Source organism: Pelodiscus sinensis, chromosome 11, assembly GCF_052426305.1.
Source record: "Pelodiscus sinensis isolate ZL-2025 chromosome 11, ASM5242630v1, whole genome shotgun sequence".
In the NCBI taxonomy this organism is placed as follows: Eukaryota; Metazoa; Chordata; order Testudines; family Trionychidae; genus Pelodiscus; species Pelodiscus sinensis.
The window spans coordinates 5,264,834-5,282,974 of NC_143062.1; the positions used below are offsets into that span (position 1 = coordinate 5,264,834).

The following is an 18,141-nucleotide window of genomic DNA, read 5'->3' on the forward strand; positions in this document are numbered from 1 at the left end:
AAATGCTGGCGTAGTGTAGGGCTATGTGGGTACCTACTGAAGTGCCACTGACTTGAAGATACTGTCCCCAAATCTGAAATGGTTGGAGTGAAGGGCAAAGTTACAAAGCTCAACCACTTGATGTGCCCTGGCATCATCAGGAATACCGTTCCTATCAGCTAATAGTCCATCCTTGTGAGTACTGCTATAGAGAGCTTCCATATCCACAATGACCTGGATGGTGTATTCAGGAATATCATTAATGTGCTGTAGTTTTCTCATGAAGTCAGTGGTGTCTCAAAGATAGCTAGGAGTGCTGATAGGGTAAAGACTGAAGAGAGAGTCCACATAGCCAGACAACTCTGCTGTCAGAATGCCAATGCCTGAGATAATTCATTTCTAGGCTTATGGATCTTGGGTAGAAGATAGATACACCCCTAGAGCTCTGATAAAGGATATTCTTTGTAGATCTGGCCCCCTGCTTTTGCAGAAAGTTTCTTGAGCAGATGGCGTAGTTTCTTTTTAATACTCCTCATTGGGATCAGAGGATAGTGGCCTCTAGAATGTGGTATTGGGATAGTTTCCTGGCAGGCTCTTGTTTGTAATTCAACTTATTCAGGATGACTACAGCATCTCTGTTGTCAGCCTCTTTCATTATAATATCAGAGCTGTTTCTGAGGCTGTGGATGGTACTGTGTTCTGCATGGCAGAGGTTATGGGGCAAGTGATGCTGTTTGTTCACAATTTTGGATCTTCTCATGTATAGCAAACAGGAGAAGATCAAGAATGAGCTTTCATAACTGGAGACTCTCAAATAAAACAACCTTCCACACACACTAAAAAGATGACAAGCCATTTAAAATACACACTTAACTTACTGACCTTTTTCCTCTGCAGAGAAGTAATCTAAACTACATGTCACAGAGGCCACAATAGTGGTAACCTTAGCTCACCCAACAATATTGTTAATCTAGTCAACTCCAGGCAACTCTCTAACAGCATATTCTACAGGCCATTATCCTCTGATCTGATGTTTAAAGCCTGACATGGACATAACCATCAAAGATGATTACTAGATTAGAACATCAGTGGTTTAGATTTAAATGTGATATTATAATACCCAAAAGCAAGTGTAGAGAAAATCTGATTAAGTCTATAGGTGCACACTTCAATGGAAGTGCATACACTCATGGAAATTACAAGACAAAATGCTTGCTTATAAATATCACAGGCAATTCTAGAGTCTCTCTTTTCTCACTTTCTTACTCTTAAAAAACACTAACCAACAACTAGGAAATTACAAGCAAAAACTAAGTTCATGAAAAGTTAGAGGCTGCCCAGCTAAAATTCACTAAAAAGTCAGAAGGTGCAAAAGTTCATGTTCCAAAAACAACACAAACTCAGCTGTGTCATCAGCTCTTTCGTGTATTAAATTTGTAATTTACTGTATAGCTGAGAATGTCATATTCACGTCACAAAACATAAGGGACGTGGAATGTGGTAGAATTATCATGGTTTTAAAACCTGAACACATGCATATTCCAACTGTAATTTTTAGATGAATAAACTTAATTTGCATTAATTCTTTTAAAATGTAACAAAGAAGTTGTTGTAAACATCTTAATTTAACAAAGTTTGCTCAAAGTAGTTTAGAAATCAAATATTCAGAGCAATATAATTAAGTTTCCTAACCAACCCACCTGCACCAAATGTGTGGCATATTAATTTGCTGAAAAATGTCAGTGGCAGGATTCTATAATCTGAGATAATCGCCTTCCATTCAGGAGAAGCCTGAAGTCAGTTTGATACTCAAGAACATGACTAATAGAAAACTGAGGGAGCATGAGTTAGAGAGGCTATTATTCTCATTTAACCTAAAAGAGAGTGTTTCTCTCCTATTCTCCCAACCTTATTTTTTTATTTTTATTACACTCTAGTAAAAATTACTCTCAGGATCAGATTCTTAAAAGTTATGGGTAAATCTATTCAGATTCATTGATTCTGTTGTAGCTATTAATCTGGTTGACGTGAATTGACAGTAAAAGAACTAACACCTAAAGACTGTCTCAGATCCTGATCCTGGAAGCACTTACATGTGTAGTCATACTGCCTTCAAAGGAAAAAAGATCCTCCTGAGTATCAGGCTAGTGTCCCAACCACTGATGACTTAGGTTCAACTCCCTGCTTTTCCACACAGACGTCCTGTGTGACCTCAGACAAGCCATTTTCTCTTTCTGCCTTGGTTCCCCATCTGTGACATGGGGCTAGTACTTCCTTACCAGACACTGTAAAGATAATTATATTACACATGGTAAGGGACTCACATTATGTTTCCGAGGGACACAAATACCTTAGATAGATATGATCAGCCTGGATATTGTGTACTGATAGATGAGTTTATACAGAAGTATCCAAAGTTTTTTTTTTTACTAACTAAATATTAGATAATCCATACTTTTTTGATTACAGTTTGCATTTAGGTCTCAAAAGTTACAAATCAACTTTGGAAACAGTTTGCAAGTGTTTTGACATTCTAAATCATTCTCTACCCCTCATCATCATTCTTTCAGAATAGTGATAGAGATCATAGGACTGGAAGGGACCTCAAGAGGTCATCGAGTCCAGCCCCCTGCCCTCAAGGCAGGACCAAGCTCCGTCTACACCATCCCTGACAGATGTCTATCTAACCTGTTCTTAAATATCTCCAGAGAAGGAGATTCCACCACCTCCCTTGGCAATTTATTCCAATATTTGACCACCCTGACAGTTAGGAATTTTTTCCTAATGTCCAATCTAAACCTCCCCTGCTGCACTTTAAGCCCATTACTCCTTGTCCTGTCCTCAGAAACCAAGAGGAACAAATTTTCTCCTTCCTCCTTGTGACAGACACCCTTTTAGATATTTGAAAACCGCTATCATGTCCCCCCTTAATCTTCTTTTTTCCAAACTAAACAAGCCCAGTTCATGAAGCCTGGCTTCATAGGTCATGTTCTCTAAACCTTTAATCATTCTTGTCGCTCTTCTCTGTACCCTTTCCAATTTCTCCACATCTTTCTTGAAATGGTGGCACCCAGAACTGGACACAGTACTCCAGCTGAGGCCTAACTAGCGCAGAGTAGAGCGGCAGAATGACTTCACGAGTTTTGCTTACAACACACCTGTTGATACAACCTAGAATCATATTTGCTTTTTTTGCAACAGCATCACACTGTTGACTCATATTCAACTTGTGGTCCACTATGACCCCTAGATCCCTTTCCGCCATGCTCCTTCCTAGACAGCCGCTTCCCATCTTGTATGTATGGAACTGATTGTTCCTTCCTAAGTGGAGCACTTTGCATTTCTCTTTATTAAACCTCATCCTGTTTACCTCTGACCATTTCTCTAACTTGCTAAGGTCATTTTGAATTATGTCCCTATCCTCCAAAGAAGTTGCAACCCCACCCAGTTTGGTATCATCTGCAAACTTAATAAGCGTACTCTCTATCCCAATATCTACATCATTGATGAAGATATTGAACAGTACGGGTCCCAAAACAGACCCTTGCGGAACTCCACTTGTTATCCCTTTCCAGCAGGATTTAGCACCGTTAACAACAACTCTCTGACTACGGTTATCCAGCCAATTATGCACCCACCTTATCGTGGCCCTATCTAAGTTATATTTGCCTAGTTTATCAATAAGAATATCATGCGAGACCGTATCAAATGCCTTACTAAAGTCTAGGTATATGACATCCACCGCTTCTCCCTTATCCACAAGGCTCGTTATCCTATCAAAGAAAGCTATCAGATTAGTTTGGCATGACTTGTTCTTCACAAACCCATGCTGGCTATTCCCTATCACTTTATTACCTTCCAAGTGTTTGCATATGATTTCCTTAATTACCTGCTCCATTACCTTCCCTGGGACAGACGTTAAACTGACTGGTCTGTAGTTTCCTGGGTTGTTCTTATTCCCCTTTTTATAGATGGGCACAATATTTGCCCTTTTCCAGTCTTCTGGAATCTCCCCTGTCTGCCATGATTTTTCAAAGATCATAGCTAAAGGCTCAGATACCTCCTCTATCAGCTCCTTGAGTATCCTGGGATGCATTTCATCAGGACCTGGTGACTTGCTGACATTTAACTTTCCTAAGTGATTTTTAACTTGTTCTTTGTGTATCCTATCTTCTAAACTTACCCTCTCTCTGCTTGTATTCACTACGTTAGGCACACCTCCAGACTTCTCGGTGAAGACCGAAACAAAGAAGTCATTGAGCATCTCTGCCATTTCCATGTTTCCTGTTACTGCTTCTCCCTCCTCACTAAGCAGTGGGCCTACCCTGTCCTTGGTCTTCCTCTTGCTTTTAATGTATTTATAAAAGGTCTTCTTGTTTCCCTTTATGCCTGTAGCTAGTTTGATCTCATTTCAGCCCTGTAGTCTGGTCTAGCTGAAACAAAAGACAGAACTATGTAGCACTTTAAACCATCTTGTTAGTCTTTAAAGTGCTACATAGTTCTGTATTTTGTTTCATCATTCTTTCAGTCTTTCTTTCATACCATGTAAATTGCCATTCTCCCTCATTATACACCTTTTTCTCACCTGCTTTTTTGTCTTTGAGTCTACTGACAAAGTGCCTAGTGCAAAAACTCCTCCAATGGCATGATGTAATTCCAGCTGATTGGTCAGTGACTAAAGCTTCCTGACAAGTTATTTTGACAATATATGGAAATAAATTCAGTGAGGGCTGCAGTATGACTATAGGAATATTAAAAAAGGCATATATACTGTACCTTTCTCTTGCTAGCTGCAATGACAGCAGGAAGCCATCGACTTTCCCTAGTGTCCATTAACAGGAAAATAATATCATGAGTATCAATAAGCCATTCAAGCTGTGCCACATCCTTTCGAGCCTGTTCCATGGTGACTTCAGAAAAATTCACTGGGTGACCTGGCATGGGGATGCTCATGTTAAATCCTTCAGCATTCTGAGGAAAACACACAGGACATGAGCATTTCAAAATAATGTATTAAACAGACCTGAAAGATATTATTCATAGAAAGGCCAAATTATTCATGTCCACAGACACTGAATTACTGTAGGAACAGTCAAGATCAAGACAAGAGTTAACAATTGGGTACTACTGTAGTCCTTATGAGCTGTTGGCTTTGATAAAGTCCAAGCTTCTTAGATATAAGGAAAAAATAGCTAAAAATGAATAGCCAGAAATCACACTATGCAATGATAGAGAGTACTACAAAAGACAGAAGATGGCTGAAGCCTGTGTTACCAATAATAACTGGTTGTAATTCATTTGCAATTATACATAAGTAAACATAGCTTTAGTGCAGCACCTCCAGCATTCCATTAATTGATACAATGCACCAGGAAAATTAATTTTTGCTTGTATTAGTGAGATCAGATTAATAGTATTTTAAGAATAAAAACTCAAAAATTAGATTATGGAAAGCATTTATAAATTGCAGAACTATTAACCGTGGTGTGTAACCTTATCCTATAAATCATCTTTTGTACCAAATGACTGGAGGATAGCTAACGTGATGCCCATTTTTAAAAAGGGCTCTAGAGGTGATCCTGGCAATTACATGCCAGTAAGTCTAAGTTTAGTACTGGACAAATTTCACTATATAGTGTGACAGACTTAGACTAGCAGGCTGCCACACACTAATAGAAGGCAGATATCTGGGCTTTGGTAAACAGTTTCCTCTTCTCTCAGTAACCAGGGCCGAGCCTAGTGTAGCATAATCAGGCGAGCACTTGGGGCAAATTAAAAGCTTGCCAGAAGCAGCAGCCTAATCAAAACAACTGCAGCCCAGTAAGGCCTGCTGGAGTTTGTTTCAAAGGTCTCCCTGCAGGGAGGAAAAGAACCCAAAGTCTGAGAATGAAGAGGTGCACTGGGTGAGAGCTGGTAATTGCAAGTAAGGCAGAGTGTCATGGAGGAGCAGGATGGACTTGCTCAGGTACTGGGAGGGATTGTGTGGGGGAAGTGGCCCAAGGAAGAAGCGGTCAGACTAGGAGTAGAGGAAATCCTGTCTGTTACTGCTGCCTATGGGTCCCTGGGCTGGAATTCAAAGTAGTGGGCAGACATTGTTTCCCCCCAATCCTCCCCATGCCACTACAGAGTCTCCCCCTGAGAGGGGACCCTAGCACTACAGAGGGATTTTCACCCCAAACTGTGGACTAGTCTATGATGAGGAGGGCTCAATAGCCTGTGACCTCTAGTAAAGGGAAAGAGGCTGGGTGTTGAGGGTTACAATGAGCCTTTGAAGCAAACACTATCAGCCAGAAGCTCAGAACCCTTGGGGCACAGCCAGAGCTTTGCCACAATAAGTTAGCTACAGGGGAAGCCTCCCCTACCCCAGCATCCAGAGCAGAGCGCTTCAGGGAACAGCTAGCCACTTTGAGTAGTCTGGGGCTGCTGGCAGGCAGGAAGCCTTCCTTGGAGTCCTGCAGGGCTGCTGGCCAGGAGCTGCCTTGGTAAGCACCTACTGAGCAGAACCTACCTCTGACACACCACCCCCTCCCTGCACCTCAACTCCCTGCCCCCGGTCACCATCCCATCCTGACCCAAGTCACCAACCAAACCCTCTGCACTCCCTCTTGCACTCCTCCCCAGGCCAGAATCTTCTCCTGCTCAATACCCTCTCCCTGACCCTGCACCCATCCCCAGATCAGAACTCCCTCACAAACGCTGCACCCACTCATAGAATCATAGGACTGGAAGGGACCTCAAGAGGTCATCGAGTCCAGCCCCCCGCCCTCAAGGCAGGACCAAGCTCCTACACCCCTCCTCCAGGCCAGAATCTTCTTCGGCACCCATAGCCCTTCCAGAACCTGCACCAGATCACAATTCTCCCTCTCATCCAAACTCCCTCTACAGAAATGTGCAGCCCCTAACCACTTACCAAAATCTTGGATTGGCCCATCAAAAATTATTGCCCACCCCTGGTATAATGGAATTTCAAGCACACTGGTTATTAATCTTCTAGTCTTTGAAAAGAATGGCTATTTAAATTGTGCCAAACAACTTCATAAACCTATTAATATCACTGTAATTTTTGTATTTTTGCCCATAATGCAGATAATGTACCAAATGTATCACAGGCCTCAAATGTATGTGCATTTGTAAAGGATAATGCAAATCAGAATCTTTATGGGTGGATAATATCCATAATTACAAGATGGGTTCTAATATTCTAATCTGAAAAATGGGAAATAACTGTAAGAGGACATTTTGCACTTGTCTGCTTTATAAATAAAAGTATCTGAGAATCAATCAGAACAAAATGTCTCCTCCTCATCTAAGAAATCAGCAGTATCAAACAAAAGCTTTTGAAAGACACTAATTTACACATGAATGCTTTGTTTCAGCATTATACTGGTGGTATTTGGAAAGTGATTTTTTAATTGATAGTCACCCTTAAGTCTAAAACTTTTCCTGTTCACATGAAATATTGCACAGTCCACAAGGTTAATTACAGGCATGACAAAACACAGTCAATGAAGATTAGAATGTCAAGGCTAATCTATCTATATCTATCTGTGCATCTGTCTGTCCGTTTGTTCAAGAATTTCTCCTAAACCATAAGAGCTAGGAATGCCAAATTTGGTGTGTAGCTTCCACTCACTCTAACTTAAACGAAGGTCAGGGTTTGGTTGTGTCTGGAAAATGAGAAATGCCGGGAATTGAACTATTTCCCATAACATGAAAGGGGAGGGGCAGAGAGAGGAGGAATGTGAAAGCAAAGGCCACAAAGAGGGGAGGGACGCGATACTGAGAGTGGCCACTGGTGACAGCCACAGCACCACGAGAGTGGCCAGCATGGCTAGGGTTCTACCATCTTACCTGCCAGCTCACTGGTAAGGAGCCCTCTGCCCCAAACTTAGAGCCTCCACCTCATGGAGAGCCTGCAGGAAGGTGTGGGGGAAGGGCATGCTGGAGGAGGGGGGCAGCTCCCAGAGCCTGGTCCCTCCCCAGACAACCTGCATGCCAGGGAAAGGGGGGGCAGTTCCTGGAGCTTTGCCCTCCCCAGACAGGCTGCAGAGGGGAGCCATTGAAAAGGGACAGCCCCCAGAACCTTCCCGCCATCCCAGAAAGCCTGCAGACAACAGGGAAGGGGCACTGCAGGAAGACAGCAGTCCCCAGAGCCTTGTTCCCTCCCAGACAGACTGGGGGAGGGGGGAAGAGAGAGAGACTGGAGGGGGTGGCAGCCTCTGAAGCTTGTCTCTGTTCCCAGATAGCCCGCAGGCCGTGGGGGAGGGCAACTGTGGGGGGAGGGTGCTGGCAGGGAGCGCTGTCCCAGCCCCATGGGAGGAATCAGTGCCGGAGCAGCACCATCCCTGCCACCTTGGGCGGCCCTTCCAGCCCCTTGTCCTGAGCCCCCTGCACTGAGTTCTACATCTCCCTCTTGCCTTGACTTCAGCACCTCCCCCTGCTCTAAGCACCCCAACACCTCTCAACTCTCTGCCCTCAGCCACCTACCCTCTGTTCCTCCTCACCCCAGAACTCTCACTCCAGCCTTCATTTTCAAAAAATACAATCATTGAAATAACATGTCTATTGTTCATTTATTTTTCCAAAGAAACCCAAACCGCTTCCTTCAGTTACAGACCTGAGCAATGCCTCGTACATCTGCTAGTAAAGTGTGAGTGTGTGTGTGTGTGTGTGTGTGTGTGTGTGTGTGTGTGTGTACACACACACACACACACACACACACACACACACACACACACACACTTTGTGTAAAGTTTAGTATGGAAAGACACACATGAAACATGATCAATGCTTGAAATGTTGAGATTGTGTAAAAGATTATTGAAATACATTCTCTTTTTAAAAACTGTTTTCTTAAATGATCCCAGTAATGTAGTTGAGTTCACTTACCAGCAGAGGGTGCAACTCAATATTCATATCTATTTACAGTAGCTTAATTTTCAATTTGATGTAGCACATTTATGTATACATTGGCTTGACAGATTTCAAACTTCTAAATCTTTATCATTTCTATGGAAAATATCAATGTTGCTTTTTAAGGACTGTTTTCATTTTTCATCTATTTAAATTCTGACATTTGTTGGAAAGTATGGGGGTTGGTAAGGATGTGTTCAGTGGAACTGTTCTAAAATCAGCCATTTTTAGGAGCACATCACATTTGTAGGAGCACACCACAGAAGAGAAACTGGAGAAAGATTGTTTATTATGACTCTGTGGAAAGGCAGTGGAGATGAGGCCTAATAATTCACCTTATTATATATTTTTATTGCCACAAATTTATTCCTTAGCTCCCTGCATGTGAAAACATGGCAGAAAAAAATGTGTTTCCTTGCATTTTAGTCTCCTGCTCCCCTTTTCTTTTTAAGCATTAACATAAGCAGAGTAAAGAACTATCGTGGAGCTACTCTCAGCCAGCCATATCTGGTTGAAACCCATATCTTCTCAATATGTTAAGATTTAATCACCAAGATATTTTACTTACCACTCCAGGGAATATTTTTTGCAGTCTTTCTGCTGCCGCAAGTGCCTTAGGCTTCCCACCATCAAGACAATCTTCAAATTCATAGAGAGGCTGTCGTACAGGGTTGGAATAAGAGATTTTTGCATTGTCCACAAATGTGATCTGTCTGACTCCCCATCCCTAAACAAACAAAAAAATCAAAATAATTGGTAATGACTAATTGAACACTGTAAGACTTGGTTCAAAGGATGTAACAAACTCCTTTAAATCTATAGCATCAAAAGAATAAGTGAACTTTTTTCACAATTTCAGATTCTAGGTTTAAATGCAGATTAAGTTATTAAAGTTTTAAGAACATAAGAAAGGCCATATTGGGTCAGACCAAAGGTCCATCTAGTCCAGTATCCGGTCTTCCCAACAGTGGCCAATACCAGATGCCCAAGAGGGAGTATACTGAACAGGTAATCATAGAATACTAGGACTGGAAGGGACCTCGAGAGGTCATCGAGTCCAGTCCCCTGCCCCCACGGCAGGACCAAATACTGTCTAGACCATCTCTGATAGACATTTATCTAACTTGCTCTTAAATATCTCCAGAGATGGGGATTCCACAACCTCCCTGGGCAATTTATTCCAGTGTTTGACTACCCTGACAGTTAGGAACTTTTTCCTAATGTCCAACATAAACCTCCCTTGCTGAAGTTTAAGCCCATTGCTGCTTCTTCTGTCCTTAGAGGCCAAGATGAACAAGTTTTCTCCCTCCTCCTTATGACACCCTTTTAGATACCTGAAAACTGCTATCATGTCCCCTCTCAATCTTCTCTTTTCTAAACTAAACAAACCCAATTCTTTCAGCCTTCCTTCATAGATCATGTTCTCTAGACCTTTAATCATTCTCATTGCTCTTCTCTGGACCCTCTCCAATTTCTCCACATCTTTTTTGAAATGTGGTGCCCAGAACTGGACACAATACTCCAACTGAGGCCTAACCAGCGCAGAGTAGAGAGGAAGAATGACTTCTTGTGTCTTGCTCACAACACACCTGTTAATGCATCCCAGAATCATGTTTGCTTTTTTTGCAACAGCATCACACTGCTGACTCATACTCAGCTTGTGGTTCTCTATAACCCCTAGATCCCTTTCTGTCGTACTCCTTTCTAGACAGTCGCTTCCCATTCTGTATGTGTGAAACTGATTGTTCTTTCCTAAGGGAGCACTTTACATTTGTCTTCATTAAACTTCATCCTGTTTACCTCAGACCATTTCTTCAATTTGTCCAGATCATTTTGAATTATGACCCTATCCTCCAGAGCAGTCGCAACCCCTCCCAACTTGGTATCATCTGCAAATTTAAAAAGCAGGGCTCGATAATTAATGTAATCTACTCACCCGTAGTGAGTAGATTACAAGCCGGCACAGCCGCGAAGTGCGGTCAGCGCATGCGCAGCACGCCAAACCGCATAGCTGGCGAGTGGGGCTTGCCGCATCTTGGCCAGCCCTTTTAATAAGCATACTTTCTATGTCAATATCTAAATCATTGATGAAGATATTGAACAGAGCCCATCCCAAAACAGACCCCTGCGGAACCCCACTTGTTATACCTTTCCAGAAGGATTGAGAACCATTAATAACTACTCTCTGAGTATGGTTATCCGGCCAGTTATGCACCCACCTTATAGTAGCCCCATCTAAGTTGTATTTGCCTAGTTTATTGATAAGCATATCATGTGAGACCATATCAAACGCCTTACTAAAGTCTAGGTATACCACATCCACTGTTTCTCCCTTATCCACAAGACTCGTTATCCTATCAAAGAAAGCTATCAGATTGGTTTGACATGATTTGTTCTTTACAAATCCATGCTGGCTGTTCCCTATCACCTGCCACCTTCTAAGTGTTCACAGATTATTTCCTTAATTACTTGCTCCATTATCTTCCCTGGCACAGAAGTTAAACTAACTGGTCTGTAGTTTCCTGGGTTGTTCTTATTTCCCTTTTTATAAATGGGCACTATATTTGCCCTTTTCCAGTCTTCTGGAATCTCTCCTGTCTCCCATGATTTTCCAAAGATGATAACTAGGGGCTCCTCAGATACCTCCTCTATCAGCTCCTTGAGTATTCTAGGATGCATTTCATCAGGCCCTGGTGACTTGCAGGCATTTAACTTTTCTAGGTGATTTTTAACTTGTTCTTTTTAAATTTTATCTTCTAAACCTCCCCCCTTCCCACTAGCATTCACTTTGTTAGGCATTCCTTCAGACTTCTCAGTGAAGACCGAAACAAAGAATCATTAAGCGTCTCTGCCATTTCCAAGTTTCCTGTTACTGTTTCTCCCTCCTCAATGACCAATGGGCCTACCCTGTCCTTAGTCGCCTTCTTGCTTCTAATGTATTTATCTCATGTATCATCACATGATCCTTCTCCTGTCATCCATTTCCAGCCTCTGACAAACAGAAGCTAGGGACACCCTTCCCGGCTAACAACCATCAATGGACCTTGTAGGAGAAAGAAAGAGCCTGAAGCATGGGCCTGGTGTTTGAACTAAAGTAAGAGTTATACTGTGCGTAACAGACAGGCCGTGTCAAAAACAAACGTTTGCCTGCAAGTCAGTGTCTCTCAGCACTAGAACTACTAGCTTGGATAGAAGCACATGAAGTATGTAAATACATGCCATCAGGACAGTACAAGGACAACTAACAGAGTACATGATAAAATAGTTTGAAACAAGAGTGAAAGCAAAACATTGGGCAGTGAATGCTTTGGAGGAAAGTACAAGGGAGGGGAGGTACCAAACATATAATTAGTGTGCAAGACGATACGTACAGTGTGTATCAGATTGTTCATTTCTGTCTATAAATATTGGGGTACCTCACTTACCTCCTAGGTTGGCCAAAGGGTTGATAGAGAAATCCATATTATTGACTGAGCTACGTCCATTGTCTCGGGTACAAATACTTAGGGGCTTGGATGACATCTGGCTACTGACACCTATTAATGTACTTCGATTGACAATAAACCTGACTCGGGTGCCTTTGTATCTTATCCAAGTATGTAGTCTTTGGGGCTCTTGTGAAGTCTAATGTGCTAGCTATCTGTGCAGAGCTGGCATGATATACTGAAGGAACATACGAAAATGCACACAGCCGAACATTTATCATCACTGACAGAGCAGGAGACCTGTCAGGATGCCACACCAGTGAATCCTGAATTTACTGTTTCGCTGTCCTGAACTACTTCAAACCTAATCTCCATGAATTTATCTAGTTTTTATGAACTCTGTTAATGTCCTGGTCTTCACAACATCCTCTGGCAAAGAGTTCCATAGGCTGATTGTGTGCTGCGTGAAGAAAAACTTCCTATTGTTTGTTTTAAACCTGCTACCTATTAATTTCATGTGGTGACCTCTAGTTCTTATGTTATGGGAACAAGTAAATAACTATTCCTTATTTACTTTTTCCATACCACTCGCGATTTTATAGACTTCTATCATATCACCCCTTAGTTGTTTCTTTTCTAAACTGAAAAGTCCCAGTCTCTCTTCATATGGTACCTGTTCCAAACGCATAATCATTTCATTGCCCTTTTCTGAACCTTTTCCAATGCCAATATATCTTTTTTGAGATGAGGTGACCACATCTGTACTCAGTATTCAAGACGTGGGCATACCATGGTTTTATATAGAAGCTAAATTAGTCCCCATCATATTGTATGTATAGTTGGGATTATTTTTTCCAGCGTGCATTACTTTGCATTTATCAACATTAAATTTCATTTTCCATTTTGTTGCCCAATCACTTCATTTTGGGAGATCTTTTTGAAGCTAACTATACTTAAACTCCTTTTGATCACAACAAATGGTGTCTTGTTAGCACAATTATTTATTTCAGATATTTTGGTATGAATTTGATTGAGAACTCATTTATTATTTTATTCAGCACAATTTTCCATTTTGTTACCTGGCCAGTTTTTAATAAAAATAAATAAATCAGCAATATTTTTGTGACACATATGTTGATCTCCTTGAATACTTCCACTTTTTATGCAAGGATGAAAAAAGCAGTCTTTATCGCAGACAGCAGGTCACCTTCAGGAATGACTCTGATACTTACCAATAAGGTTCTGGCTACACTACAACCCAGTGTACCAGCTCCTAGCAGCAGACATTTAGCAGACACAACCTTCTCCAGCTCAAGAGTAGGCACCAATCGCCAGCACATCAATTTAAGATTAAGATCTACAGATGACTCAGCTAACCTATGTAGTGAAATAAAAACAAACATCATTCCTGAATACTTTCTAATGCAATATTGACCTTCTGTTCTAACTAGAGCACTGCACCATGCAATTTGTTCTTACATATCTTGGCCTTTGTACAGAATTCTTAAAAGAACCATGCATAAATTCTACTAAACTCTTTGTAGATCAGATATATAGTAAATAACAGAAGGTAAAGATGAGGTGTCATGCCAAGAGCATTATTTCCGTACACAAATTCTGACATTCTATTCTATTTCCATCACATATAACAATAAATATGCCAAAAATTGTAACACAATAAACTTTTATTAAAATGTTTACTGGGTTCTGACAAATCATAGAATACAAGAACTGGAAGGGACCTCGAGAAGTCATTAAGTCCAGTCCCCTGCCTTCACAGCAGGACCCAGTATCATCTAGACCATCCCTGATAGATGTCTATCTAGCCTGCTCTTAATTATCTCCAGAGATGGAGATTCCACAACCTCCTTAGGCGACTTATACCAGTGTTTAATCATTCTGACGGTTAGGAAGTTTTTCCTAATGTCCAAACTAAATCTCCCTTCTTGTCCTATCCTCAGAGGCTAAGGAGAACAATTTTTCTCCCTCCTCCTTTAGATACCTGAAAACTGCTATCGTCTCCTTTCCAAAGTCTTCTCCTTTCCAAACTAAAGAAGCCCAATTCTTTCAGTCTTCCTTCATAGGTCACGTTCTCTACACCTTTAATCATTCTTGTTGCTCTTCTCTGGACCTTCTCTAATTTCTTCACATCTTTCTTAAAATGTGGTGCCCAGAACTGGACACAATATTCCAACTGAGGCCTAATCAGCGCAGATTAGAGCTGAAGAATAACTTCTCATGTCTTGCTCTCAACACTCCTGTTAATGCATCCCAGAATCATGTTTGCTTTTTTTGAAGCAGCATCACACTGTTATCTCATATTTAGCTTGTAGTCCACTATGACCCCTAGATCCCGTTCTGCAGCACTCCGTCCTAGACAGTCGCTTCCCATTCTGTATGTGTGAGACTGTTCTTTCCTAAGATTAAACTTCATCCTATTTACCTCAGACCATTTCTCCAGTTTGTAGATTGTATGAAGCTGGGAGGAGTTGCAGCTGCTTTGGAGGATAAGGTCATAATTCAAAATGATCTGGACAAACTTAATAAGCACACTCTCTATGCCAATATCTAAACTGTTGAAGAAGATATTAAACAGAACCAGTCCCAATGATTTAGCAAAGATGTTCAAACAAGAACAAGACAATTAGTAATTACCTATTTTAAAAATTTACCCTCTGGGTACTTGACAAGATTGCTATAAACGTTGGATGGAGAGGGAGCTGGGAACCAGAGTTTGTCAGGCCAAAGAAGCCTAGTTTTGGCCTCCAGACTCTCCTGGAGGGATGCCAGCCTCCTGACGACTGTGCTCCCCTTCCAGCTGCACTCCCTACCTAGAGATGTGAACATCTAGTCGACTATCCAATAAGTAAATGCTTATCGGACAGTCGACACGCTAGTCGCTCCCTACCTGCTTCCTGGGGGAGGAAGGAGTGCTTCAAAGCATCAGCGTCGCTTGGAGCCCAGGGCCAGCTGGGGACTCCCCCCACTGACCCCAGGTCCCATGCGGTGCTGCCACTTTGAAACACCCCATGAAGCCCCATGGCATTTAAAAGCAGCAGTGCCACAGGGAGCCCAGAGTCAGCTGGGGACCACTTTGACATGCTGTGGGGAACATAGGGTCCCCCGCCGCTCGAGTCCTCCGCTGCCCCCAGCTAATGACCACACTCTGGCTCTTGCAACTGTCTCAGTCCTATAGTCGGTCCCAGTCCTGCTCCTGGACAATGCTCCCTGCCACTCAGCGCACACTCTCCTCATGCTACTCGGCTCCCACAACTAGCCACCAGACTCCCAGACAGCCCACACACCCTCTCTGACCAATAACATCCTTCTGGAACATGGATGTTGCCAGACCAGAGAGGTGCTATCTGTACTTTATGCTAGGAAATATCAAATACTCCAGAGGCCCATAAGTAATAAACCAAAAAAAGGCAGAATTGCATTTAGTCTCAGAAGGGACAATTTATCTCATCCAGTCTGACCTCCTCAATAGCACAGGCCATTACATTTCACTCAAATTCTCTTATATTACTAATTAGGCTCAGGCATTGAAATCCTCAGGAGACTAAACTTATGTTTGTCACAGACAGAAAACAGAAGAGACCATGGGCAGGGAAATGATGAGGTGAGAGATGGCCAGATGATTTTAGCAGGCAATCCACACCCCATGGTACAGGGGAAGTCAGGGGGGGGAAGGATTTAATTACTCTGGGTTAAGTCCAAACCCCATTGAAGTTAATGGAACTGGATTAGGCTCGTAAAGCCTGTCCGATAAGATGCTGACCCACATTTTAAATTTCCAAAGTGAACAGCCTCTGACCTAAGTTTGAAAATGAAAAGTGGCCTTTCACCTAGATTCCACAAATGCCACAGGTAATTTGTCCCATTTCTATGTCTTCTACTTTGTTAAATTCTGTCTTTGGAGCCTCTTAGTCAAACACCCTCAGACTCCTCCAGATTGCAAGTATTGGTTGCTGTGTGGAAGCTCTGAATGATAACAAAGAAGTTAACCAGTTTCATTTTCAGTCTATGTTGGATTTGCTGGCTGGTAAATGCGTCAGGGCTTTTAAAATTCTGATCAGAGTAGATAAGAACAGTCTGTCCATGATAGGGATAAATGACAATCTTACAGGAGCCTTCTTTCTGTCAGAACCAACCCGCTTTACACTTAGCATGGTCCCCTATTTCAGTCTCATGTTAAGTCTTGATTTGATTTGTTTTTATCACTTTTTTTTTTTTTTTTTTTTTGCAGAGGACTTCACTGCATTACATCTAGTCATTGTGTACAGCTATGCAGTATACATTCATTTTTTGGTCTCTACCAGCTTCTCAAGAACGTGTTACACATAGAAATACAGATTAAAATTAACTTATCTAGATTTTCAAGTTAGTGAAAGCACATATTCCTAGATACTGTGAGAAGCTCCATGTCTTCAATGGGACTTTTCCTTCGAGTATATATTGCACCTAGTAAAAATGGCAGGCAGGACTGAGTACTAACATCGACATAACTATATTTTCTTACCTAACAAAACACGTTTGAGATCCAGGTTTTCTTTGGACCTTATATTTTCTCCTCCTCCCCTCCCCCGGCAGAAGCCTGACATATTTCAGGTCTGATCAGAGTATAAATTTTTGTAAACCATCACATACCTTTTAGGATCCATACATTCACTGAGATTCACCATTCTTGGACCCATGCCTCCTTTTGGGTTTTTCTCCCATCCAACAGCTTTTGGACAATCTACTTTCCATTAAATAAATGAATGAACGAATAAACAAACAAACATTTCCATGATATTAAAAACCTAAATTTCACCTTGACAAAAAAAAACCTCACTTTTCCCAAAACTGCCAGTTTATCAAGGGTGTTAACTAACAGAACTCTTCACTACAATAGTTATTCTATTATATAGCAAAAATGTGGTAGACTGTATCCCCTTTTCCATATTATGTGCTGGTTTTTCTTTATTTTAGTTTTGAAAGCAAGTTAGCAGAAAAGTCTTAGCTAATGGGCTTTCAAACATAACGGCTACGTCTACACTGGCCCCTTTTACGAAAGGGGCATGCTAATTTTAAACTTCGTAATAGGGAAATCCGCGGGGGATTTAAATATCCCCCGCGGGATTTAAATAAAGATGTCCGCCGCTTTTTTCCGGCTTGGGGAAAAGCCGGAAAAAAGCGTCTAGACTGGCCCGATCCTCCGGAATAAAGCCCTTTTCCGGAGGATCTCTTATTCCTACTTTGAACACTTGTGTTCTATTCCCAGCTCTGACACAGACCAGCTAAGGTTCTGATTCTGCAACGAGTTACACTCATCTTTACAGAGGTGCATATGCAGATTTTCTGAAGACTCTGGAATCTGCTTAAGCAATCTTGAGCAAGTCATTTCATTTCTCCATGCCTTGGTACCCTTATCTGTAAATTAGTATAATACCATTTGTGGACCTTGCATGGAGGTTAATTTTGCTTCACCACTATCATTGGTGAAGTATTATTAGACCCTCAGATAAAAAGAACCTATAAGAAGTTTCCTTCCGTTCTGATGAAATATTGTCTATAGCAACTGAATCCTGTTTTTTATGCTAGAGAGGTTTCCAAAATTTACAATGCATTGCTCTTATTTCCTGCAGGTCTTAATACCACAAGAAACAGATTTTTAAAAAATACCCCAACCATACCAAAATTGTGATTTTTAGAAATTAATGCTGTACTCTCATAAGTACCTTATTTCATGCATTATGAAATGACAATATTAATGTGTGTGTTTTGGTGGCATAGTGATTAAATACTGCTAATAAGAAATGACAACATACATTAATAACAT

At 41.5% G+C, this 18,141-nt stretch overlaps 1 protein-coding gene across 9 annotated transcripts in view; it reads right to left on the reverse strand.

Annotated features, from left to right (window-relative positions):
• ATG7 (autophagy related 7) overlaps nucleotides 1-18,141 on the reverse strand; it is a 193,603-nt gene that overhangs the window by 147,714 nt on the left and 27,748 nt on the right. For 7 of the 9 annotated variants that reach the window (XM_075939620.2, XM_075939619.2, XM_075939621.2 and 4 more), the window contains 4 exons: nucleotides 16,968-17,061; nucleotides 13,550-13,694; nucleotides 9,461-9,619; nucleotides 4,756-4,950 (listed from right to left, as the gene is read on the reverse strand). In XM_075939620.2, the coding sequence (XP_075795735.1) occupies nucleotides 4,756-4,950; nucleotides 9,461-9,619; nucleotides 13,550-13,694; nucleotides 16,968-17,061 (593 nt within the window). The remainder of the gene's footprint in view (nucleotides 1-4,755; nucleotides 4,951-9,460; nucleotides 9,620-13,549; nucleotides 13,695-16,967; nucleotides 17,062-18,141) is intronic. The other 2 variants (XM_006117613.5, XM_089781019.1) reach the window with 1 other exon arrangement.